The sequence below is a fragment of the Sinocyclocheilus grahami genome, unplaced genomic scaffold, assembly GCF_001515645.1.
Source record: "Sinocyclocheilus grahami isolate Dianchi unplaced genomic scaffold, SAMN03320097.WGS_v1.1 scaffold476.1, whole genome shotgun sequence".
NCBI lineage: Eukaryota > Metazoa > Chordata > Actinopteri > Cypriniformes > Cyprinidae > Sinocyclocheilus > Sinocyclocheilus grahami.
Window position 1 is genome coordinate 1,332,815 of NW_015505655.1, and position 27,978 is coordinate 1,360,792.

The 27,978-nt window shown below is 35.9% G+C and overlaps 3 protein-coding genes across 4 annotated transcripts in view; all 3 read right to left on the reverse strand.

Moving 5' to 3' along the window:
* Positions 1-12,974, reverse strand: part of zgc:158403 (tetratricopeptide repeat protein 39A) — a 20,669-nt gene extending 7,695 nt beyond the window's left edge. Inside the window, exons 1-12 of one of the 2 annotated variants that reach the window (XM_016235973.1) lie at positions 12,957-12,974; positions 12,253-12,481; positions 10,444-10,548; positions 8,219-8,350; positions 5,934-5,992; positions 5,633-5,700; positions 4,784-4,848; positions 4,537-4,636; positions 4,384-4,449; positions 4,139-4,247; positions 3,480-3,547; positions 653-712 (exon numbers count right to left, since the gene is read on the reverse strand). In XM_016235973.1, coding sequence (XP_016091459.1) covers positions 653-712; positions 3,480-3,547; positions 4,139-4,247; positions 4,384-4,449; positions 4,537-4,636; positions 4,784-4,848; positions 5,633-5,700; positions 5,934-5,992; positions 8,219-8,350; positions 10,444-10,548; positions 12,253-12,287 — 867 coding nt within the window. In that variant the 5' untranslated portion in view covers positions 12,288-12,481; positions 12,957-12,974. Of the gene's footprint in view, positions 1-652; positions 713-3,479; positions 3,548-4,138; positions 4,248-4,383; positions 4,450-4,536; positions 4,637-4,783; positions 4,849-5,632; positions 5,701-5,933; positions 5,993-8,218; positions 8,351-10,443; positions 10,549-12,252; positions 12,523-12,956 lie in introns of those variants that run through there. The other variant, XM_016235972.1, reaches the window with a different exon arrangement.
* Positions 12,975-13,331: 357 nt separating this feature from the next.
* Positions 13,332-21,176, reverse strand: LOC107553635 (tetraspanin-1-like). Its single transcript, XM_016235918.1, has 4 exons — positions 21,076-21,176; positions 15,879-15,957; positions 14,965-15,180; positions 13,332-13,355 (listed from the first exon to the last, which is right to left on the reverse strand). Exons 2-4 carry the CDS (start codon positions 15,933-15,935, stop codon positions 13,332-13,334), a joined length of 297 nt encoding a protein of 98 aa, XP_016091404.1. The 5' UTR covers positions 15,936-15,957; positions 21,076-21,176.
* A 5,247-nt stretch (positions 21,177-26,423) lies between these two features.
* Positions 26,424-27,978, reverse strand: part of LOC107553636 (zinc finger protein 653-like) — a 4,490-nt gene continuing 2,935 nt past the window's right edge. Inside the window, exons 3-5 of the mRNA XM_016235920.1 lie at positions 27,558-27,672; positions 26,700-26,799; positions 26,424-26,614 (exon numbers count right to left, since the gene is read on the reverse strand). Of these exons, the coding sequence (XP_016091406.1) occupies positions 26,437-26,614; positions 26,700-26,799; positions 27,558-27,672 (393 nt within the window). The 3' untranslated portion in view covers positions 26,424-26,436. The remainder of the gene's footprint in view (positions 26,615-26,699; positions 26,800-27,557; positions 27,673-27,978) is intronic.

Consider the following 27,978-nt stretch of genomic DNA (forward strand, 5'->3'; position numbering starts at 1 on the left):
AGCCTCCTTTATCGAATCCGCTGGGCGCCGCTCACTCAAGCCGCTGTGTATTTCGTTGTGAAAGCGAAACTACTTTATTTTTATTTTGACATGGTTTTAGGTGTACGCGGCACAATACGCAACGCAAAGCGTAAAAACACAATATAAGTCATTACAATCAGTAATTATGTCCCCACTGGATGCAACAAATGCCTCATTTGTAATGGGTTTTATTGGTTTTGTCTCATCGCACCGGACACATGGAAACCATAGACTGTATGATGGAAACACAGTATGGTAAGGGGCATAACATTTCTGTCACACGCTTGAGGTATTCGGCCAATCACAATGCACTGGATAGCTGGCCAATCACAGCACACCTCGCTTTTCAGACCGATGAGCTTTGTAAAAATCGACGCGTTTCAGAAAGGCGGGGCATAGAGGAAAAACAATAATGTACATTATGTGGAAAATAATGTGTTTTTTTAACCTTAAACCACATAAACACATTGCATTACACCAAATACACAAAATAATGTTATTTTTAGCAACATCATATGACCCCTTTAAAACCATTGAAATGCTATGCGGTCAGATTGCAAATGACTGATATTTCAGTACTCAGCATTTATGAATGATCTGTTCTGGAAAATGTTCTCCTCCCGTTTCTCACCTCGTCAATGTTGCCCTTTATTTCTTCGGCTCGACCTGCAAAGAAGAGGAAAATCGCTCCCTGGAGAGATAATCAGAACATGAGCTCCAAAAACACCCAATGAAGACCCCATATTACGGCTTGACTAGCAGTGTTTCCTTTCGAGCATTCACTCTACACTGTGAAGCATTCACAGTGGGAACTCCTCCCCTTCTCCGAAAATCCTGAAACCTTATAGGATAACACCAGGATAACCTTATAGGATAAACTGGGGGCCGGGCCCCCTGAAGAGAGAGTGTCGGTGATCCTCATTGCCCCGAACTGGCCGATTCAACTTTGGTTTCCAGACCTCAGGGAGATGCTTGTGGCTCCCCCTTAGCGAATCCCCCTCAGGAGGGACCTGCTGTCTCAAGCGAACATCTCGATATGGCGCCCCACCCTTCATGTGTGGCTACTTCAGGGGTCAAGCACCCTGTCCGTCCCGTGTGCTTGACAAGCTCACTGAGTCTCATGCACCTTCTACTAGGCACCTTCTACGTCTGTACGCTCTTAAATGGGGAGTGTTTGTGAAATGGTGCTGTGATAGAGACATAGACCCGGGGAGCTGTCATTTTCTAGATAACAGGAGTTTATGTGGCCGCTATTGCTTTGTTTCGTTCCTCAGTTGATGGGCAATCGATCAGGAGGCATGCTCTGGTAGTCAGATTTCTCAGGGGAGCGAGGAGATTACATCCCATATGCCCACCATCGGTGCCGCCGTGGGACCTAGCACTGGTTCTGAAACTCTCTCTCTACCCCCGTTCAAGCCCTGGCGAGGGCTATTGCCTCTTCATGGGCCTGGTCTAAAGGCACATCTTTTCGGGATTTGCGCTTCGCAGCCAGCTGGTCCTCACAGAATATGTTTGCCAGGTTTAACAAGTTGGATGTGCCGTCTTTGGCATCTCAAGTGCTTTTGGTGAGTGACTAACCTCACTTATTCTTCTAGTTGGATAACCTTATAGGATAAACTGGGGGCCGGGCCCCCTGAAGAGAGAGTGTCGGTGATCCTCATTGCCCCGAACTGGCCGATTCAACTTTGGTTTCCAGACCTCAGGGAGATGCTTGTGGCTCCCCCTTAGCGAATCCCCCTCAGGAGGGACCTGCTGTCTCAAGCGAACATCTCGATATGGCGCCCCAGCCCGGAGCTGTGGAGCCTTCATGTGTGGCTACTTCAGGGGTCAAGCACCCTGTCCGTCCCGTGTGCTTGACAAGCTCACTGAGTCTCGTGCACCTTCTACTAGGCACCTTCTACGTCTGTACGCTCTTAAATGGGGAGTGTTTGTGAAATGGTGCTGTGATAGAGACATAGACCCGGGGAGCTGTCATTTTCTAGATAACAGGAGTTTATGTGGCCGCTATTGCTTTGTTTCGTTCCTCAGTTGATGGGCAATCGATCAGGAGGCATGCTCTGGTAGTCAGATTTCTCAGGGGAGCGAGGAGATTACATCCCATATGCCCACCATCGGTGCCGCCGTGGGACCTAGCACTGGTTCTGAAACTCTCTCTCTACCCCCGTTCAAGCCCTGGCGAGGGCTATTGCCTCTTCATGGGCCTGGTCTAAAGGCACATCTTTTCGGGATTTGCGCTTCGCAGCCAGCTGGTCCTCACAGAATATGTTTGCCAGGTTTAACAAGTTGGATGTGCCGTCTTTGGCATCTCAAGTGCTTTTGGTGAGTGACTAACCTCACTTATTCTTCTAGTTTATTGCTATGCTGCAGTTCGGGGCACAGTTTGTTACTGCTTACAGCTGTTGACACTGTGCAGGCCTATGTACATTTTTATATGTGCTTTTGTTGCGTTGCACAGTGCTACCTTACTGATGTTGTGTCTGCCCTGTATTCAGTGCAGCTGCTTGTTTATTCTGGCCAGATATGCTAATTTGGTACACCTGACTTTAGAAGTTCATTGGTCTAGTTCCACCCATCAGCTGCGGGCTTTCCTAGCGGCATCACTATTGGTTGGGAATTGTGTGTTGTTCTATCACATGCTTGATGTGGTCTTAGCCTTTGTTTCAGGCTGATCATTGCCGCTCTCACGGCGGAATTGTATACTGTTCCCGCTGTGAATGCTTCACAATGTAGAGTGAACACTCGAAAGAGAACGTCTCTGGTTACTGTAGTAACCTCAGTTTCCTGAGAGCGGGAACGAGACATTGCGAAGGTCGCCATGATCGCTGCTCGATCAGTAGTGCAAGCATTCAGTCTTAGATTTTGAGATTTTGATTGTCGCTCTTATCACATTATACTTGTCAGTATTTGCATATGATTTGCATAATTAGCGACAACTGGCCAGTTTATTGTACTGGCATTATCCTATAAGGTTTCCAGATTTTCGGAGAAGGGGAGGAGTTCCCACTGCTAATGCTTTGTAAGGTCTCGTTCCTGCTCTCAGGGAACCGAGAATACGACAGTAACCGGAGACATTTTCTTTCTTATTCAGGTTCCAATAGCAAGTTGGTTGGAGGCGGTAATGGGTGGGGGGGGTGGACATTCTTATTCTACAATAGTATATCGGACAAACATCTGTATTTGCCGGAATTCAAATGTTTTCTAAAAATGCAAACACTGCACATTTTCAAATGTTTAAATCTGTCAAATGTGAATTTGTCAACAAGCACATGAGTCAGCTCAAAGAGTGCGCACGTGAACTAAACTCCACAAAACTCCAATTTCGATTGTATGTGGTCTTTAAAGTACAAAAGGAATAAAAAGTACTAGAATTTAAAACAAAACATCTTTATAAATGTGAACATGGCCCTGAAATTTTAAATCAATTAATTTATAAAGTAGAAAGAGAAGCAGAAACATACACGTGGGTATCGCAGTCGAAATGGCTTCAATAGTTGCTCTGCCTCTTCCACCTCCCCCTCTCCAGTACCTACACAAAACATCACTTTATTAATAACATAAAAATATCTGAGAATTCTGTCATCATTTCAATATACACTACTGTTCAAACGTTTGGGCTCAGTGTGATTTTTTAAATGTTTTTGAAAGAAGTTTCTTATGCTCACTGAGGCTGCATTTATTTGATCAAAAATACAGCAAAACAGTAACATTGTGAAATATTACTACAATCTAAATCTTGAATATTTTCAAATGCAATGCAAAATTCAATTGCGATGCAATTCAAATGATGCAAAGCTGAATTTTCAGCATCATTACTCCAGTCATCAGTGTCACATGATCCTTCAGAAATCATTCCGATATGCTGCTCAAGAAACATCTCTGATTATTATCAATGTTGAAAACAGTTGTGCTGCTTCATATTTTTGTAGAAACCATGTCTGTCTATATATGAAATTCAAATGCATACCGAAACGTTAAAATTACAGCAGAATTTATATTTTTGGGTGAATTATCCCTTAAGGTTGCACAATTAACTAAAGAAACAAATCTTGCATTAATGATGTAAGATGTCTGCTTTATGTGGATATTGAATGCATAATGTATCACAAATACATGTTACCTAAAATAAAGGAGAGGAAGGTGTAGAAACAGAGTAGGAGGAGAGCGCACAGCATGGAGCGCAGGGTATGAGAGGTGGCACCCGTGAACAGCTGAGAGATGCCAAATTCCTACACATACATACACACACACACACCAAAGACTATTAACAACAACAACAAACAACACACAAACAAGCCCACTGGCATGTCTCTCCAAAAATGAGAACGTAAGAGTGTAATTTTTAAATTCGAGACAAAAAAACACCTTATCTCCAGAAAAGCCAGCAAACTCTAGCAACTTGAGTATCCGAGCAGGAAACAGTGAAAGCGTCTGTGTAATAGCAAAGAACAGCAACACAGTTGAAAATCTGGAGATTATTCATAAGAAATAGAGATGCAATATTCCAGACGAACATACCAAATTGAAAGCCCCAATCCCAAATGAGACTCCGCCCTCTAAGTGCTTGTGATTTGGTCCTCTGAAAGTTGTATCTGATTGGATGAAGGTGTGCAGCTCCCTGCATGAGAACCATGATGTAATTCACATCACAGCAGACAGATTCACTGAACAGTTCAATTCAAGGGCATGATGTTGGCGCACAAACCGGAATCATGTACGGACAGTAAAACCACAGATTTCCTTCACTTACTTGCTACAGACTTACTTGTAAATGAGGTAACTGTTCCGTACTTTGATTCCACCTTTAATAAAACCAACCATATTCTCATCCTGTCAACAAACAAAGAATGAGAAATCAGGTGCAGATTTGAGCTCTGGAGTGGAGTGGAGTTAAAAGTGGTCTTAGGCCTCAGGAATAGGTCAAACCAAAATTAAAATTTGCTAAAAACTGACTCGCCTTCAGGCCATCCAAAATGTAGATTAGTTTGTTTCTTCATCACAGATTTGGAGAAATGTAGTATTACATCACTTGCTCACCAATGGATCCTCTGCAGTGAATGGGTGCCGTCAGAATGAGAGTCCAAACAGCTGATAAAAACATCACAATAATCCACAAGTAATCCACATGACTCCAGTCCATCAATTAATGTCTTGTGAAGTGAAAAATGGATTTGTTTCTTACAAATATGCAGCTTTTCACTTCACAAGACGTTAACTGATGGACTGGAGTCATGTGGATTACTTGTGGATTATTGTGATGTTTTTATCAGCTGTTTGGACTCTCATTCTGACGGCACCCATTCACTGCAGAGGATCCATTGGTGAGCAAGTGATGTAATGCTACATTTCTCCAAATCTGTTCTGATGAAGAAACAAACTCATCTACATTTTAAATGGCCTGTGTTCCATTTTCAGCAAAATTTTCACATAAAAAAGACTATTTTAAAATGTTCTTTTTTGGGTGAACAATTCCTTTAATCCGAGGTTAAAAAAAGATGTTTAGTTCTTGACGTTAAGGTTAAGACCTCGAAGACACCAAAATGCACACATAGTTTAAAGAAAACATTGGAGATGATCTTTTTGTGAGTGAAATTTGACTTGAAATGTGTCAAACCTGTAAGAATGTGAGAGCAGCTCGGTGTAGTAAACACTCGGCATAACACACTTCAGCATGGAGCTGCTCTGTAAAACATAAAATTAAATGTAAAGCTTGTTTGTAATACATTTGATCATAAAACAGTCATTAAATGAAGCATCTTAAACAAAATTTTTACAGATTTTAGCTAGCTTTATAGCCTAGAAGTTACCAAATTCATCATACTTCAAAATGAATACTGTGCCACATAATAGGTTTGTTTGAGTTTTATTCCTCCTATAATAGCAGTGTGAGATGGACATTTCTAGAATAACCACACCTTCTGAAAGATCATCATTTGCTCCTCGGGTCCCAAGACCACCTGACTTCTTACGGAACCTGAAAGAGAACAGCAAGAACTCAAGAGATGAGTGAAAAAACACACAATGAGAATGTCTAGCATACTTACAACCACACGTGATCAGACTAAGATCAGGCACAAAGGCACAACTTTCTAATGGAAGATGGATGGGGGAAAAAATTATTAATTCAAAAATAAAAATGTAAATACATTCAAATAAAAAATAAAAAAATTAATACTTTTATCCAGAAAAGATGCATTAAATAGATCAAAAGTGACAGTAAAGACATTTAGAATGTTATAAAAGATTTCTAATCTACAAGACTTCTATTCTTCAAGACAAAATGTATCACAGTTTCCACAAAATTATTATGCAGCACAACAGTTTTCAATGACAAGTAAAAATGTCTTAAGCAACAAATCAGTATATTATAATGATTTCTGAAGGACCATGTGACACTGAAGAATAAATTACATTTTACAATATTTTAAAATAGAAAATAGTCATTTTAAATTGTTTTTGATAAATATATAGAAAATGTAGTTAAATTTGTACAAAAACAAATTAATAAGTAATTTCTAATGCTAATTGCTTCCAATTCATTTGCTCAATTAAGTTTTAAAAAATGGCACTCGACATGCATCTTTAACTACATATTTAAATATTAGTTATACAATTTGAAACATTAGTTTTTCACTTTGTAAACTCATTTAGGTATATATATATATATATACATATACATACATATATATACTGTATACTCACATATACATACATATATATACTGTATACTCACATATACATACATATATATACTGTATACTCACATATACATACATATATATACTGTATACTCACATATACATACATATATATACTGTATACTCACATATACATACATATATATACTGTATACTCACATATACATACATATATATACTGTATACTCACATATACATACATATATATACTGTATACTCACATATACATACATATATATACTGTATACTCACATATACATACATATATATACTGTATACTCACATATACATACATATATATACTGTATACTCACATATACATACATATATATACTGTATACTCACATATACATACATATATATACTGTATACTCACATATACATACATATATATACTGTATACTCACATATACATACATATATATACTGTATACTCACATATACATACATATATATACTGTATACTCACATATACATACATATATATACTGTATACTCACATATACATACATATATATACTGTATACTCACATATACATACATATATATACTGTATACTCACATATACATACATATATATACTGTATACTCACATATACATACATATATATACTGTATACTCACATATACATACATATATATACTGTATACTCACATATACATACATATATATACTGTATACTCACATATACATACATATATATACTGTATACTCACATATACATACATATATATACTGTATACTCACATATACATACATATATATACTGTATACTCACATATACATACATATATATACTGTATACTCACATATACATACATATATATACTGTATACTCACATATACATACATATATATACTGTATACTCACATATACATACATATATATACTGTATACTCACATATACATACATATATATACTGTATACTCACATATACATACATATATATACTGTATACTCACATATACATACATATATATACTGTATACTCACATATACATACATATATACACATATACACGCACACTATACACACACACACACACACAAACTAACGTCACTCTCCCAAGAGGATGTTTGGAGGGGTTTAGGAAGAGATCACTTAGAAGGATCTGCCTTGTGACTCACTGTTTCTTAAGCAAACTGAAAGTGAGCTGATGTGTGACCACTGCCATGGTGAATCCACCCACACACAGTCATCTGGATTAGTGCTGCATTGTAACATAGCATGTGCTTCCCATACGTAGGACATATATGCATCTCTTCCACTCCATTTAATCTATGTTATGTAAGGCCAGTAAAACTCCTCATTAGCCATGACCAGCTGCCTGTCATTTAAAGCCACACAGTTCCATCTCCATGCAAATGCAAGCAAATTTCAAAGCCGCTGGATCGGGTCAGCTGACATGGAAATGACCCCATTTGCCTAAAAATTAAAGGTCACAGGAGAAGGCCTCTCCATGACTGAAACGAATGCAGTGCTTTGGCTCTTTTTCTACCTCTGGCACACCTCCTGAGCGCTCTTCATCGTTTTCCCAGCATGCACTATGTCGTCGTGTTGGAAGGTCATCATGGCCTGCATCTCTAATACTGTGGCATAGATCAGAGCGTGATACATGCTCTCCTTAGCCCTGGAATACAACACAACACATGCTTTTACACACACACAACATGAGATCACACTCCAACACAGCAGGCTACTAGTTAAATATAAAGAAGGTTAATGCCTTGAACCTTCTCTATGCAAAAAAGTGAATGCAATTATTAACTCTATCAGTATTGAACACTTATGTTCCTGTCACATTCACGCAAGAACACGCATTACTTTCACTTTGACTTAGCGGTTAACGCATTTTTCGTTTAGGGTGATGCAAGCTTAAAGGCCTGTTCACACCAAGAATGATAACTATAAAGATAACTGTATAGTGTCCACAGCTTGCAGTTTTGTTGTCTGCCACTTTAAATGCTCGAGTGTTTTAACAGCCAATCAGAATTCAACTGACTTGTGCAATTAGCAGTGAAACGACCTGATAATGTTTTTATTGTTCATCACCTGTGGGGGAAAAAACTGCTCTGAAATTGAATCCAGCGAAATTGAGTTTTCCCAGAAACATATTTTAGGAAACATTTTATATATATTATAAATTATTAAAATATTTTAAATTATTAATATTGATGCACACAAAAATATTTTAAAATAAAAAATGTGTTTGAACAAAATTATTAAAGCTTTAAAATAAATTAATTTAATAATAATTTGTATATAATTTTATCCAAATGTACAGTATTTTCATGTTATAATTATTCACTTTAAAGCCCTGTCAGTTAACAATAAACAAAATATTTACATAAAATATTTTCATTTAAAATGATCATTTAAAGCAATAAAATAAATAACTAATATTCTGTTTATTATAAGTGCATGCTGCAGTTTTGTCGTGTGCTGCTTTAAATTCTTGAGCTCTTTAAAGTCGGGTAGATTCTGATTGGTCGTCAATGTTTTTATCGTTCATCAGCTGGAAAAAAAATCACTCAAAAAGTGAATCTAATTATATAGTTGTAACGTCACTATTTTCATAGAATTAGAACGATTAAAAATACTTGTGGTGCATCTGAAATTGCATTCTGTCCGAGTAGGTACTACATTTGAATTTGAACGTACTTCACGACCGTTTAAAAAAGGTATGTTTTCGCATACTATATAGTAGGGAAGCATTCGATTTCGGTCGTGGCGTTGGTGTAAAAGGTGCTTAAATCGGTCTTCTGTCATTTCCTGACACCACTTTAACCCTTGCATCAAAAAATTTGCATTTTTCATACGCCACTTTAATATATATATTTTTTAAAGCATTTCATGTTCATAAATAGATAAAACGGTTTTCTTTAAAGAGTGGAGTGTGTAATATCCGTCACACCAAACAGAATCTAAAAATATTGACTTATTTTAATTAATTATTTTAATGAAATAATTTCTTCAGGAACTTCCCCAGTCTGTCATTGGTCGAACAAGCAGATAGTCCCGCCCCCTAACTCATGCCATTGGCTGAGACGTTGCAATGCCAGAATTTTCAAACAAACAGAGCAATGTTTTGATAGTTCTTCAGAGAAATTAACCTACGATTGGCTTACTTATAGTTGTCTCTGTAAATTAAAATGAAATTGAAGAAAACATTAAAATAAACTGCACCTTTAAAACACAGACTAGCCAGAAACTGTCCTAAAATACTAATAAAATAAAGATCTATAGTCTGAAACCAAGAATTACGTACTTCCCAGGTGGGCCTGTATATAAAAATGAGGGTTGGAGTCACTTAAGCATGTGGTTTCCTTCCCAGCATAAAGTTACTCACTCTCCCAGCCAAAGATTAATGAAGTGGCTCTGTGTGCAGGACTATTGTCAGACCTGAGGGTGTGATCTTTAGGTAAACACCTCACATCCTGGACAAGGGAGCACACCTGATGCAACTCGATCACAATGGAAATAAAGCATGCTATCATGGGATGACATCTACTACTCCTACTAACCAAGTGCTTCAGAGACCAGCACATTCACAGCAGCATCTGACTGAAAACCAGAGCCTTATTGGGTTGGTATGTTAGGTACCACACCTTTACTAAACAGCTCGCCTGCTCTTAAGATCACTCACACAGATACTGGAGGGGAGGAGAAACTGAACGAAAGAATGACAGAAACACATTAGGATTATAATAAGACTTCTCTCACCGTGGCCGTAGTTTGTCCAAACTCTCACTGAAGTGGTTGTTGAGGAACAGATCCAAGGCCTCCATGCATTCATCAAGACAGGCCTGTAGGGACGTCTGTCTGGAGCTGATCACACACACACACACACACAATGAGCACATGCCAGAGACTTCAATAGCTTTATATAAAATTTATTATAATGACTACATTAGACTATTATTAGTGGTCATTGTGGATTTTTTTTAATGGAAGCCAGTATCTAGAGTGCAAGCTTTCCAATGACCAATATACTGCAGATAAATATAGTAATTTATGATGTAACAAGGTTGAATGATAGCAAAGAGATCATACAATAAGTATCCCATAATATGAACACAATTCAGAAATGCACACAAAGATATATTAAAATGAAATAAAATAGGGGACAATTATCAATTGACAGACAGCATTAGAACAAGTTAACTAATTAATTATTTTTTAATTAAATTATTTAGCTAAAAATGTGTCTATGTATATCCAAATTTACATACATACACATTATATATATACACACACAGGTGCATCTCCATAAATTAGAAAGTCGTGGAAAAGTTCATTTATTTCAGTAATTCAACTCAAATTGTGAAACTCGTGTATTAAATAAATTCAATGCACACAGACTGAAGTAGTTTAAGTCTTTGGTTCTTTTAATTGTGATGATTTTGGTTCACATTTACATTTTAGTGGAACAAAATAACCAAATTAATTACAATGAATAAATACATTTAAAAAGTATTTAGATAAAATTTAAATTACTTTCATGCACACAAAAATGTATAACACATTTTGACAAAACTTAATTTTAAATTTACAAATCATTTACATAAAATTAAGTTATTATATCTAATTATTTAATTTAATTTCACTAAAGCTGGGTTTGTCATATTTAGCTAACGTCTGGGGACATCTTTGCTCCAAAGCTCTTCATGTTAAGTAAACCCACACAAACACAAGCAAAGTCACTTGGTGAAATGAATGACATTTACTACTAAATACCAAGACTCCATTCAGACCTGTCAGCAGCGCCCTTTATAAATTATGAATGCTACCAGATGCAGAGTTTTTCAGCACATGACCACTGAAGATATATTTAGCAGGACTAATTAATGTCAACTGGTTGATCCTGCTTTTGGAGTCTAATTTAGATTAAAGAGCAGATAAACATGCATAGTCTCAAAGTGAGACATACAGCCCTCTGGCACCTGTTGCTTATGAAATGTATAAACTAACCAACATGGATTTGCTTAAATCCACATGCAGCCTGTTAGAGATGCAAAACCAACTGGTTTAAAGCAATTGCATGACTTTACAAGTAATTTAAAGGTATCTCTAACCTTTAACAAGCACAAATGCAATGCAGAATATGGCTCACACACACTGTGTCACTAGTCAAGGTGTTTGATGTTTGCTCAGAGTACACAGACTAGGCAAGGACAGCCAGCGCCTTTGGATAAGAATATGAATGTCACACTGCACTGCGAATGATTCCACTTAAACAGCATTAAGAGCACATCTGACAGCAGTGAAGCTTTCTTAAGCATTATATTTAGTGATGGCCGTTTCATTCTCTCACTGAGAGCATGAGCTGAGCTCAAACCAGACTCTTGCAAAACAAGGAAGGAAGAGATGTGAAAATTTGACATCAAGAGAAAAACAAATTTCACTGAATCAGCCATTTAGAGACTTACAGAACCACAAAGCATGAAAGTTTCAGTTTTGCTGAGTAGTAGAAACTTGAAATGCAACACTTTCAAAATTCCTTTTCAAATAAACAAGCCATCAACAACTCACTTTTCTGTACCAGGTGCATTTTCCCCAGTGGACATGGTGTATTTTGTTGTTTGTCCTCTTCTGGGCTTTGTGGCCACACGAACACCTGCCTCAAGTGCTGTGCAGAGTTTTCTCTCAGAGCTCCAGAGGAAAGTCTCTCTCACTGCGCCTGAAGATGCTGCATGGATGAGGAAGGGTGGGAAACTCGAGCTGGCAGGGAATATGGCTCAGAGCTCGGCTCAATCTACAGCTCGATTGGCACAAGTGGGTGTGTGATGTGAGAACACGGAGTTCTTGACTCCTCCTCGGGCTCACAGCAGGTTTAATGGCAGGAGACCAGAGCGAAGGGACAGGAGTTAGTAGCGCCATCCAGCGGTGGGGTGAAGGAGTGATCATATGACGCACGAACTATTTGTATGTAAATAATTTATTGTAATTTATTTATTTGAAATCTTTGTTTAATAGGTAATTTCCCCCAAAATTGTTTTATTTCTAAATATGTTAAATGCATACATTTAATTGTATCTAATACTTATTACTGTATTTATTTTATTATTTTTATTCATGATTAGGCTAAATACTTTTGTGTGCATGAATAATATATATATTTTTTTATAATTAATTATTATATTTAATGATTATGATTATTTAATTATTTCATAGATAAAATATATTTAATATATATATATAAATATATAAAATAATTAAATTTATTTTTTATTTACTGTGTGTGTGTGTGTGTGTGTCTGTGTCTGTGTATAAGTGTGTGTGTGTGTGTGTGTGTGTCTGTGTGTATGTGTGTGTGTGTGTGTGTGTGTGTGTGTGTATATTGTGTGTGTGTGTGTGTGTGTGTGTGTGTGTGTGTGTGTGTGTGTGTGTGTGTGTGTGTGTGTGTGTGTGTTTTACCATGCGCAAAGGTACAACTCAAACGTTTAAAAAACACAAAGAAATACATATCAGGCAGCTTACGTATAACACATCTAAGCATGTTCATTCTATAGACTTAGCTTTTCACACTTGCAAGGTTAAAATATCAACACAAACAAACAAATTAATTAATAAATTAGGTCTTATGAAGACATAAAAGTATATGGCATTTTTCAAAGAGCAATAACATTATAACCCTTAAAAAAGAAAAGAAAGGAAATTTAAAGCCTAGGTTACATAAGTAGGCCTAAAATATCCCATAATAGCGCATATAAAAAAATCTCTAATATTTTGTACATCCGAATTCAATCTCTTAATCAAAGTTCTTAAGGCCTATATGAAATGACCAAAAAAATTTAAATAATTAAAATAGTTTAACACCCTCTTTTAGATGATCAGCAACGCCAAAAGGTAAAAAAAAAAAGTGGGAAAAGTTTTCCACAACAATGAAATATGCAATATTTTCATAAATATCTTTCTGTAGGCTACTTTACACCACCTTAGTAGGGAAAAGAAAATAGAACATTGAAATACAATAACATAAAACGAAAAGGAAGGAAAATCTTGTTATTCTTATTGTCATAAATGAGTTTTTACAAGGGAAATCTCAGTAAGAAAGACACCAGATCAATAGGCGAGGCTTTGAGAAAATTGTTTTTGTGCATAAATAAAAATATACAATGTACAATGGCTTACACAAAGAAATTAACAAGATCAATAGCATGGTCACTGCCAGAAAAATAAAGAAATTTATCTTTCAACGAAAAATTGTAATAGCATTTGAACCCATCTTATTAGTACGCCCAACCACACAGTTAGTTTATCATTGGACGTCTTTTCATGTGATGCATCGAGCTGTCAGTCGTTTTGCGGCATCGCAACTAGAGGGCAGTAGAGGGAGCTTTACGACAGTGAAGGAGTGTATATGTATAAAGGCTTTCAAATATGAATTAAAAGCTAAACAGTATAAATCAAAATATTTTGTTTTATATTTTAAATTCTCTACATTTAGAAGAACCATTTTTGCTGCCCCAATGTGAACGGTTCTTAAACTTTTTTCTTAGTGTGCAGAATATTTAAATAATCTAAATAACCTTTTGTGGAATGTAAAGGTTCCATGGATGTTAAAGAGTCCTCATGGAACCTTTATTTTAAAGGGGTCATATGATGCTGCTAAAAATAACATTATTTTGTGTATTTGGTGTAATGAAACGCAGTTTCACTTTCACAACGAAACAGCGTCACACACGGAGGCCTAGCGTGAGCGGAGGCCGGCTTGAGTGAGCGGCGGTGGGCGGGCTTAAGAACGGCGCGGCCGGCGGATTCGACAAAGGAGCGTCCGGCGGGCTTGCGGCAACCACATGTGTCGTCCTCTTTTGGAAGGCCAACCAAAGTAGTTTCGCTTTCACAACGAAACACAGCACCTTCACGACATGGCGGCAGCGGCAACAACAATACTACAGCGAGAATAAAAGTTACACCTTCTTTCTTTGCATGAACATTTGGGCGGTGTTTTGCAAATCTTCCCACATCGTGACATAGATATGTGGGGGCGTGTTAGAACGAGTCGTTTTAGGTAGGTGTGGCTGACTCTTAACTCTTATAAAGAATAACTCTTTGGATTTGAGACTTTAGTCTTTGCAACTTTACAGATCTTCTTTATGCACCAAGAGCTTGTAACACTCCAAAGAGAAAGTACAAATTGAAATCGCATCATAATGAGGTTCCCACGATCCACTCTTAAAGGGGTTTAAGAGTGGATCGTGGGAACCTCATTATGTGTTGTGTGAGTCTGCTTTGACATACCAGCAGCAGCATACACCTGCTCTCTCGGATCGCTCCACAGCAGCCCAGGAAGCCCAGGATGAGCAGCACAGCACCCACAGCGATGAGGAGGTATCCTACGTTCAACACCTGCCCCAGCTCACCTGGGGCTCCTTGTATATTCTGCAGAAAATTCAGGATAGACCCACTGTCCACCTTCACCCAGATCCCCACACCTAGAATAACTGCTCCTGCCAGCTGCACCACAAAAAAAACAATTAGACTTGATTTAAACATGTGCCATGATCCTCATATTAACACCCTAAATGTATTTGGACCAATAAGTCACTGTTTAAGAAGCAGACAAGATATAAATGTTGCTGCCACAGCAGAGCCATGTTTTAGCTATATTTTCATCGCACTTGGCATTCAATATAAGAGTTCAAATCTGCTAAGGGGTAATAATGGAACAAGTTTTAAAAAGAGATTTATTTACAACAGGATCTACATTTCATGGGGTTAAATAAAAGAAACACCTCTTTTCCTGGTTTAAAAAACAATATTTTCAAAAGTTGAATTAATTTAAGGCAGTTATCAAAGTTTGATAACTGATTAATTTTTACACGCTTTGTTATATTTAATGACCCCTTTGCAGATTTTGTGCAATATAGTCTTGAGTCACTTCACTGAGACAACAGCAGCTGAGAATGTAAATGCAAATACATGTTTTGGAGTGAGAGAAACTATTTATAAGTAGATAGTCTCTGTGTTTATTCAAGCATGGCCACTGTCACTGTACATTAAAGCAGGTAAACCTGAAGTGATTCGATAGAATAATTGTAAACATAATCAACTGGGGGAAAAAAAGAAACAGTGCAAATAAGGCTGGATATTATAATGCTGAGCAATTCATAAATATATTTAAACATCAGCAAACAAACATAAGCTTTACTTACAAAGATGACACCATTGAAGAGAAACATCATGGCTTTCAAAAATCCAAAGCAACCCATTTTTATTGGATGGATATGACACCTGAAAAAGTAAAATAAAAACAATTAACAACAAAGAACTGTTTTTATTATTACTGTTAATACTACTATAATAATATAATATTATGGGGATTTTGTTTTGCCTTGTGTTTTATTCCAAAATGTATCTTAATCTTTATTAAAAAACTGACAGCTTTTAATAAATGAACATAGAATAAACATAATCGCTTAGATGATTTTGTGAAACAAAGTACACCATAAGAACAAGAAGTGCTGCGAGGAAAAGAAGGTGGTTTTGCTGTAGTAAATAATTTAACTACAACCCTCGTTAACCTCAGAACGCTGGTCGCACAGATCAAAAGTTCATGCGAACCACACAAACTCTTTAATAAGATACTCTTATAAAAAAAAGAAAACTCTAAAAATACGCCTCACTAGTTAAGTTAAGTACGTCAAACTAGTGTTTGAGCTTTGATCAATACTAAGAACTGGTCAACAAAGGTTGGTAATTGTGAGAATTTATGAAATGAGGACGTACTTATACATATATAACCAGAATAAGGTGTGTAATTTGAACAAATGCAATACAATACTGTACAAACATATGCCATATCCAGTTCTCTTTAAGGCCAGATCTGTGTATTAATAGTGTGCTGAATAGACCAAAGGACCTGAGGTAATATTTAAAGAGTCTTTGAAACCGCTTTTTGTAGTGAACACAATGGGAGAGACAAAAAACCTTGCTTTACTTTTCCACACATGCAATGAGGTCCAAAAGTCCAAGATAAGAAATAGCAAGAGACTGCATGATTCTAGGTCACTATTCAAATACAAGAAAATTAGGGACATTGAGCTTGTGACTCCTCACACAGATGGTCAGATTTTGGTTAGAACATAGTCAAATAAAATAAAAATAAATAATAATAATAATGAAAAACTATCACTTGTACTTTTATTTAGGCATATGTTTTATGTATTTAAATAAATGCATAATTTCATAACTAAAAAATATTTTTTTCGATTTTTTTTCTTTAAAATATATAATTTGTATACATTTTAAAATAATGTCAAGTAACATTTGGTATCTAAATATTATAATTTTAAATAATATTTATACACACACACATATATAACTTAAATGTTACTTAGTGCTGCCAAACGATTAATTGCAAGTAATCGCATCCAAAATAAAAGTTTTTGTTTACATAATATATATGTGTGTTCTGTGTATATTTATTATGTATACATAAATACACACATGTACAGTATAAATTTTGAAAATATTTACATGTATATACATTTATATAGTTATATTCTTATATATTATATTATATATAAATATATATTAATATATAAACATAACATATTTTTCATAAATATATACATGCATGTGTTTGTATTTATATATACATAATAACTATGCACAGAATACACATATATATTATGTAAACTTTTATTTTTGATGCGATTAATCGCGATTAATCGTTTAACAGCACTAATATACTGTATGTGTATATATATATATATATTAGTATACATATAGGGGTTATATACACACACATACACCTATAAATATATAATTGTAAACTGTAAAAATGCTATAATATTTAAATATATGCCACATTCTGATGTCATTTTGAATAACGTCTTTATTTGTGTTCAAATCTTTGATAATCAGCGCTCGACTATGTTGTGAAAACAGTTACTGCCAGTGACTCTATGGAAACAAAGGGAGGTGATTTTACAAGAGCATTTCCTTTAAAACACAATATAAAGTCCAAGAGAAGAGAACACTCTGCACCTTTCAGAGAGGCATTACTGTAACCTGATCGCCTCTGAACACAAATAACTTCACTTAATGAGCTATACTTCTGCTTATAGTCCACCAACATGACAGTCTATAAGTTGCTGTCAGGTGACGCATCACGTCCTGCAAAGAGCTGAGGTCACTTATGAGGCCTTTATAGACTTTAAATAATAATATAATAGGACTTTAAATAGGTTTGATATCACCGTCCATAAACCTTTAAGGCCACTTGCAACCCAAGGGTTGAGCACCACCACACAACGTGTGTGTCACATGCTCACGTCTCTGATGTGAGGTCAGAGTTTGTTTAGGTTTAAGATGAACAGAAAGTTCTGATCGGGTCATTGTCCAAAGACAGATGAGATAAACATTTAAAAAACATCAATAAAGTGCTATTGATGTGACATGTTTCACAATTACAGACTGTCAGAGTTACTGTCGAATGTGCCGAGTGTCCTAGCATCACTAGACTTCAAATGTTATGACAGGTTGTAAAATATCATTTAATTATAAGCAATTTTTCAGGTAAAAATCAGAAGTCAGATGACTTGGAAAAGTAACAGCTCAGGCCTCCTCATGATTCGAGGAATCATTGGTCTATACACGTAAATATATTTAGATTTTTAAAAAAGAAATGTATAGTTTTATTCAGCAAGGATGCATTAAAATTGTCAAAAGTGACAGTGAAGACATTTATAATGCTAAAAAAAGATGTATATTTCAAATACATGCCGTTGATAATAATAAGAAATATTTCTTGAGCATCAAATCAGTATATTAGCATGATTTCTGAAGGATCATGTGACACTGAAGACTGGAGTAATAATGCTGAGAATTCAGCTTTGCAGCACAGGAATAAATTACAATTTAAAATATATTCAAATTGAAAGCAGTTATTTTATATTGCAATAATATTTTACAATATTACTGTATTTTTTCCAAATAAATGCAGCCTTGGTGAGCAGCAGAAGAGAAAAAAATTACAGACCCCACACTTTTAAACGGTGTACATATATGTGTGTCTATATATATATATACAAGTGTATGTATACATTTCTGTATGTGAACAAAAGTTGTCTGAACAAACGTAGGATGAAATAATATCATAATGATTTTAACATCAAAAGGTCAAAAGTCAGGTCAATGTTTATCAGTCTGCTGATTCGTCGTGTTGAAGCTGTTGTCTACAATTCTTCCGAAAAAAACTAAAAGATTTTTGTCTCACCATCTAACAAAATCAGCTGTTTGCTTCCATATTAGAGAGATTTGAGTCTGTAAACTATTATTAACCTGGTCACCCGTGAATATTTAAGAGTCCATGGAGACATGAGGAATAAACAAACAGCGTGTTAGTATTTTGTAGCCTCGAGTCTTTGAAATGAAAATGCTTTCTACAGATGAATGCGGTATGTGTAGCCTACAGCAAACACAAGTGTGCTTGTTTTTCCTACATGAAAATCATTTATAGGGGTGTGTTAATGTTTACTCACCGTGTTCTGCATCATTAATCCGGTTTTTGAAGCCCTGAAACTCGACGCTCAACTAGCCTATCGGGTTTCCTCATTTTGTCATTGTTTCAGAGGTAAATCAGAGGCAACAGTGCATAGCAAAAGCGGTTGCAAAAACAATAAAGCGGGCTTTGTGTTGGTCAGTAGAGAGTGCATGGGACATTGTCTTTCTGAGCTCTGGGTACTGCTCATTTCTGGGAGAGATGGAGACGGACCATGTCCCTTGAGAACATGCAACTTTCATTTGTGACCCTGGACTACAAAACCAGTCATAAGGGTCCATTTTTCGAAATTGAGATTTATACACCATCTGAAAGCTGAATAAATAAGCTTTCATTGATGTATGGTTTGTTAGGATAAGACAATATCTGGCCGAGATACAACTATTTGATAATCTGGAATCTGAGGGTGCAAAAAAATCTAAATATTGAGAGAATCGCCTTTAAAGTTGTCCAAATGAAGTTCTTAGCTATGCATAATCTGCATAATTACTAATCAAAAATTAAGTTTTGATATATTTACAGTGGGAAATTTACAAAATATCTTCATGGAACATGATCTTTACTTAATATCCTAATGATTTTTGGCATAAAATAAAAATCTATCATTTTGACCCATACAATGTATTTTTTGGCTATTGCTACAGATATACCCCAGCGACTTACGACTGGTTTTGTGCTCCAGGGTCACATTTGTATTATTTGATAGCAGAACGCATAATATACTAATTAATGTTTAATGCCAGGTTAAGTATTACAGTTATTAACATTTACATATTTACATTAACTGTACTGTACATTATACATAACACCTCATTAAAAAATAAATATAAAATAAAAATATATATATAATAATAATCAGTCATTATATCACTGGATCCCCACTTGAAGTCTAAAAGTTTACTTTCACAAAATTACTTCTCAGTTATTCTTTATTGTCAAAATGAATTAATATGATTTTGACCTATTAAAATCTCTTATTACACAAATTAATCATTATTGGGTTAAGTTAATATTTGCGAGTTTACTTACAAAAACTACCATGCACTCTCGGAAAACAAAAGCGGTACCTTTTCAAAACGTATTGAACCTAAAGCGTCCATATTGGTAAAGGTACATATTAATACCTGAAGTGTAAATATTAGTAGCTAAAGGTACCACCCCGATGACAGCTTTCGTACAGCTTTTGTGAAGTACCATGGTATATGAACATGGCAATCATTCAGTACCATTTTACAGGTATCAGCTGGGAATACCACGGTAATTTGAAATTCATTTTTAAATAGTGGTACTACTATACTTGCTCAAAATACCATGCAGTAGCGTTATTTTTTTTGTAATTCCATGGTATTAACATTTTTTTGGGATGTAGTAGGAAATGTACCATGGCACTATCATGGTATTCTTTGAAATAATTAATGTAATGTAATGTAAATATTAATACTGGCATCATGCAGTGTCACAGTTATTATTCAAAAGTTTGTGGTCAGTAAGATTTTTTACAAATAAATGAATACTTTTATTCAATAAGGATGCATTAAATTGATCAAAAGTGGCAGACGTTTAAAATGTTACAAAAGACTTCAATTTCAAATAAATGCTGTTCAGCCACAGACTGTCACTGACACAAACCCAACAATGAGATCTCATTCCGAATCTGTGAACGTCACACGAACACACCTCACTCAAAACACTCATTCAACATCATCCTGCATGAACAAGCACAATTATACCCACTGATATCTGCACAGCTCCATAAAGAACTAGGTTTAAGTTCTTTACTTCAAGGTATGTCTAACGGTATGTTGAAGGTTTCTAGATTAGCTTTAGGAAGGAGAATCTCTTACCTTTAGTCAAATGTTTGAGGTTTGCAGCTTTGGTAAATCCCTGAGTGACTGACTGTTAATTAGGCGAAGAGTGGTCACGCACGCCTCCTGTTTTTCTCTCTTCTGTCGCTCATGTGAAATAAGAGTTTTTACAGAGAGGAGGATGGAGTGAACAGGTGGGAGTGACACACCACTCCTCCTTCTCCCTCTTTCTCTCTCTAGAGAGGGAGAGAGTGGGTGTAATGCATCTGTAGTCACGGAGACTGTTCAGTCCACGGAGGTTCAGACCGGATCAACACAACAACTGACTTGATGTCAACAGAAAAATGTGTTGTTGGTGCAAAGCTAAGTGTTAGGGGGGATATGCGTATGTGTGTACATACGATGCATATTTATTATGTACTAACGCTTTGTTATGAGTAGGAGTGTAATTATGGATTAAGAAAAACATAGGAGGAAATTAGGACATCACACGAAAGGAACAAAAGATTCACAATTCTGGCGGATCCCAGGACCAGAAAATCAAGAAACTACAGCTGGAACAAAAGAAAACAAGAGTGACAAGTAAAATTATAAAATTACTGTCAAGAGAATTTTGAAGATTGCTTGACAAAAACAGATTAAAAAAAATGATATCTCAGATTACACTTAATTAAAGTTTTTTTCAATTAATTAGTTAAATAGACCTCAGATTAAACAGTTTGGGTACAAGTACAAGTTTGGGCAAAAACGTTCAAAAAAGAATTTTAGAAGCAGAAGTCACTATGAAAAATGAAGGTTCTTTATTAGCATCTGTGATTCCATAAAGAGCCATTAACATCCATGGAACCTTTCCATTCCACAAAAGGTCCTTTAGAGTGGAAAAAGGTTCTTTATATGACTAAAAAGTTCTTCACACTATGAAAAAATGGTTCTTTTAAGAACTTTTCTCTGAAAGGTTCTGAGAACCCGAAATGGATCTTGGATCGCTGCGAAAGCCCTCTTTTGGAACCTTTATTTTTAAGAGTGTAGACAGTCAATGCAGGTACAAAATGTTGATTATTAAGAGGAACAATGACGTCAGTGTTCCACCTGTAGACAAACCGGCATTTTCCCAACCTCAACCAGCCAATTAAACACGCAGCCGTCACTGTTCCTGACAGTCTTAATCTCTCAAGGCCTCAGTTATGACTCAACATCCTCATAACACTTCAGACAAGCTCATTGTGCTTTCAGTCACCCTTTAATTCATTCAAGCAGAAACTGCACTGAATCCAAACATTATCCAGGAACTTGAAGAATTTAGGAACAACGTGATGTACAAATAATAAAAACAGGACAATTATATTAAAAACTACCACAAAACAAAGACATGCAAATGAACGCAGCATCAAACACTCACCTAAATTTAATGAGTAACAAACAACTCTCCTAACCCTTTTCATTTTTGGAGTCAGATGAATAAAAGAGGTAAAACACAAGAAAATGTATTTAATTTAATATTGTTGTGCTGCATAAAAGGAAAGACAGCAACACGCGAGAATCCTTCTACCGGATCACTGGCTACCGTCGTTGGACCAGTGGGCGGACCTTACAGTGGTGACCAGCCTCCGTGATCTCCCTACTTAGGCGAGAGACGTCTTTCCGGCGCGAATTTCAGTTTGATTCTCACTGAAGAGATGAGGTTTGAGCTCCTTCTTCCCTGTCTACAACTGCTGTGGTTGACTGCAGCAATCCCAAGGAGACCGGACAAGAGAAAAATATCCGGGCCCACGTGCATCAGACTGGGCCAAAGGGTTTCACTCACACACAACCTGAAATGCGGAAGGTGGGTGTGGAAATATTCCAAGGGGCCTTCCACACCTGAAATTGCAGTGGTACCAAAAGAGATAGTTATATGGCCTCCCGGATTAGCACCAGATCCAAATTGCACCCCAAGAATTTGTTGCAGCTCAGGTAGCACACACCCACCGACAGAAAACATTTCAGGATACACACATGCACCAAAATTCGTACACAACATCACTGCCTGGTATCAACTTAAAACCGATCCAGGGATCATGAACACATTATATGAGAAGAACAACGATGGTATTGATCCAAAGCTATGCTATCTTATAAAAAATTTGGAACCTTTTACATATAGGTGCTCACACACTGAAACACACAACACCACACACCTAAGGTTCACAGAATCAATTTACAACCTTACCTCACTTACACCAAACGAACAAAAACCAAAAACTTTTGTGTGGACTAACCGAAAGGAAGGAACTTATTGTGTGGGAGAATGCGAATCTAGCATGGACAATTTCACCAGCCCACACAATTGTTCATGGACTGTCCATCATTGCTTTAATTTAACCACCTGTGGTTACACTAGGCCCAGGCAATGCCCAGAATTGCACCCAATTCCTCCTGGTGGACTGATTAGAGGAAATGTAAATAAGACATTATTACATGATGTAAATTTAGTAATGACACATGTAACATACAATATTTCAAATGTTCTCTCTGCTTACACAGAACACTGTAACGATGATGATAAATCCTATGCATGGCTACAGTCACGATTCGATGATTTAATCTCTTATTACAAAAGCAGACTCGCTGTTCAAATTTCACCTGCTCGGTCAAAACGAGACCTGTTAGGCAATATAGCCGGCTTATTTGGCTCAATCAATTCAGCATCTAACTCCTACAAAATAACCCAACAATCTCAATTCTCTACATGGTTGGCAGACCAGATAGCTACTGGATTCCAACATCTCACCAATAGCAACGAAAACATCACAGCCAGTTACAGGTGCCAGCACTACAGAAAGTCTGACGATAGAAAGAATCCAGCCAAAGAGCAAACAGTTATGTCCCCGCAGGTGCCCCTATGAATAGCCCACGGGGCCAAAGGGAGATTTAACTGTAAGATTATTGATGCCATTTGGCTAGATCAGAAGAATTTCTTAATAAGAGTTTAAAACAATGCAACAATTCATGTTCGAAGTCGTTTAAAAGGTCTCTGTGTGTCTGGTAAAAGGGTCTCACTCTCTTAACAATAGAACAGGTAGCCATAAAGATTGAAAACAGACTACTCCCAGGTTTTTCACACAAATTAACTTCTGTATGTAAATGAAGTACAGCCTCCCACAGAAATCAAGATAATTCACTTGAAACCCCCTAAAGAGATATGCTAAAACGCTGCAATAAACAGACAATACCATTTGGTATCTATGGGGTTCTTCTGGATATTTAAGAGCAGCACAAGGGGAACTTTCTTTACCCGAGAGTTGAAATATTCAATAACACTTCCCTGTGCAGTCAGAGCCATTCTCACAAATTATTACTGATGATCAGCATCACAGGGTTCCTGCTTTTCATGAACCAAGAAGCATAAACATGTGAAATGATTTTTGTTTAGATAAATGCATTAGTCTTATACAATGCTTCCATCAGTACAATTTACTTCTGTTTTAGTGCACATATTCTGAACGACTGAGTATTTGTTGTAGTTTTGGAATGTTTACATGTAGACATATGCATTTAAAATAGCTTCAGGTATGTGAAATATGACCGTTGACTTACTATTGAAACGAGAGAGAAAAAAGGAAATGTTTATATTATCAACACCACCAACTAAGAATCTACAAATACAAGCATGTATTTATACATAAGTAGTATATGTATGCTGAATCATGTTGAACCTTGAAGGAAATAATGTCCCTCTGCTTAGAATTTCAGCTTACCTAGATTCTAAAAGTTTGAGTTAAAAAGAATAAATTCTGAGTTAAATAGAAGAAAATAAATTGATAACACTTAAAGGGACAGTTCACCCAAAAATGAAAATTCTGTCATTTACTCACCCTCAAGTTCTTCCAAACCTGTGTGAGTTTCGTTCTTTTGAGCACAAAAAAATTGGAGAATGTTGGTAACCAAAGAGTTCACAGTAGCCATTGACTTCCATAGCATGGGAAAATAAAATACTATGAAAGTCAATAGCTACCGTCAACTGTTTGGTTACCAACATTCTTCAAAATATATATATATTTTTTTTCAACAGCTGAAAGAAACTCACACAGGTTTGGAACAACTTGAGTGTGAGTAAATGACAGAATTTTCATTTTTGAGTGAACTATCCCTTTAAAGGAACAGTTCACCCAAAAATGAAAATTGGCTGAAAATTATCATCAGGCCTTCCGAGATGTAGATGAGCTGGTTTGTTGACTACATCACTTGCTCGCCAATGGATCCTCTGTAGTAAATGGGTGCCGTCAGAATGAGAGTCCAAACAGCTGATAAAAACATCACAATAATCCACAAGTAACCCACACAACTCAATTAATGTCTTAAAATCTGAATGTTTGTAATAAACATCCATGATTACAAAGTTTTTAACTTCAAACTGTTGTTTCTGGCTAAGTCCAAAATCTGTAATATTGATTCCTCCAGTAAAAATGTCTCGTCTGAATCAAAAGAGAAATATGCACAGATCAAGCGAAAATGGTCTAAAACAGTTCTAAACAAATATGTGGATGTTGATGTGAGATGGCAACAGGAGACGGACTCTATCTCTGGCGGAAACGTTATTACGGATTACGGTAATGTTTTTATCAGCTGTTTGGACCCTCATTCTGACGGCACCCATTCACTGCAGAGCATCCATTGGTGAGCAAGTGATGTAATGCTACATTTCTCCAAATCTGTTCTGATGAAGAAAAAAATGCATCTATATCCTGGATAGCGAAGGACTGATATAAATGGATACATTTTGTAAAAAACTAATGTGTTGATGGTTATGTGCTTACAATTTAAGTATATGGGGTAAGTGTACAACCGTCAAAGCTGCAATGTAGCTTAAGTTATAAATGATAAATACAATATGCTGACCAGGAATATTTCGGGCTACATAGAAGACTATGTTCTAACCGAAGTTTGTAAAAATGTGGATTGGACCAGGCAATGTAAATAAATTGAAGCTTTAATGAAACAGTATGGGTTTCTGCAAGGTACAGCAGACATACTTTAATTATATCACCCTGATTTGGATAATAAGATTAAAAAATTGGTGTAAACCATTAATATGTTTGTTCATACAGTGTCAGCAGAAGTACAGTTTTGTTTTTCTGTGTCCAGCACAGGAATAAACTAAAAACACACATTTGACAAAAAACAAAAACTGCGTCGATTCTCTCGATCAGTGTCTCTCTGTACGTTTTTGCATGTCCTTTTCTCCTCTATTTGAATGTCTATCAAGCATATATTAGGTAAATACCAGGTCTTGATTTTTTACAAAAAGATTTTTCATTAAAAAATACACCTAAAAGTGCACAAAATGCAATTACTGCTAAATAACACGTTGTTCCACAGCCTTAATCAATCTTTTCACATACACAGGACTTCAAGCGTCTTTCAGGTGGGCTGTTTGTCTGGATGGCTCTTGAGTTTGTGGAACTTGACGCTGTCGAGTTTCTCGAAGCGTTTGCCACAGTGTTCACACGTATAGTTGAAGTGCGCTTCAGACGTGTGTTTCCTCATGTGCCAGTTGAGTGACGCTCTCTGTCGACACTGATAACCACATATCTCACATCTGTAGGGACGGGTTCAAGAAAAACTCTTATGAAGTGACATTCAATAAATATATTAGCCCACATGAACCTTTTCACTGAACTCACTGTAACGGCGTCTCTCCCGTGTGTGTTCGTCTGTGCACTTCTAAGTGATTCTTGCGTTTAAATGACTTCCCACATGTTTCACAGATAAAGTCTCGCACACCTGCACGAATGCAAAAATATATTTTTGATTACTGATAAATATCATTAGTTGATTAAAAAAAACAAAATTAAGTAACTTTTACATAATATATTATATTATTATTTTATATAATATAATATAATATATTATATTATTATATAATTATAATATTATATATAATAATAATGTGTGTGCAAGTCCATTTTATATTTACAAAAAAATATATATACATACACCCAGATATAGACATAGATATAAAACTATTTGTCACTATACAGCTAGAAGAAATGCAATCAGAGAAATATCAGTTAAATTAAAATGTTAAAAGTTAAAACACTAAAATTGAAATAGAAACTAAATACTGAAAAACTACAACTAAACCTGCAGCAATAAAAAAAGAAAAGAAAAAGAAGACAACAAAAATGTGCTGTGAATTGTAAACTGAAAAGGATCAAATAAAATATATATATAAAAAATAACCTTATTCTATTTCAGCTAATTGTTAAGGCAACTTAACTAGTTTTTTCAATTTCTAATTTTTGTTTAGTTTAACTAAAATATCTAAAACTATTAAATAAAAAATAATAAAAAATATAGACATTTAAGAAAAAAAACAACTAATAAAAATGACAAAAACAACCAAATTTGAAACATTTTAAATCAAATTAGAGTGAAAACAGAAGATATTAAAGTTAATTTTAAATGAACAGAAACTATAATAGTGTACCACTGATACTAAAGTAACACTGGCACAAGCACATAATATCTGATGGCTGTACCTGAGTGTATGATCATGTGCCGATGAAGATGGTTAGACAGATAAAACTTCTTCCCGCAGCCTGGATGAGGACAGACTTTGGTCCGGCCCTTCCTGTGCACCAGGTTCACGTGATTCTGTCCAACGTACATCATAAAAATCTTAAAACCAGAAGCAGTGTGATTTTTATCTGTACTTTGCGATTGTTGCTTGTCCGACAGTACGATAAGAGCTGCATATGATCTCGCTCCGTGTTGTGGTAGAATATTACTTATTATGATGTCTTGAATATTAGTTACATACTGTAACATCTCAGAAAAATAGCTGATCCATATTTGTAATTACTTATTCATTTATTACCAGCCCTGCATCTTGAAAAAGAATTCTGCTGGGTTTGATACACACATACATATATATATATATATATATATATATACAGTGGG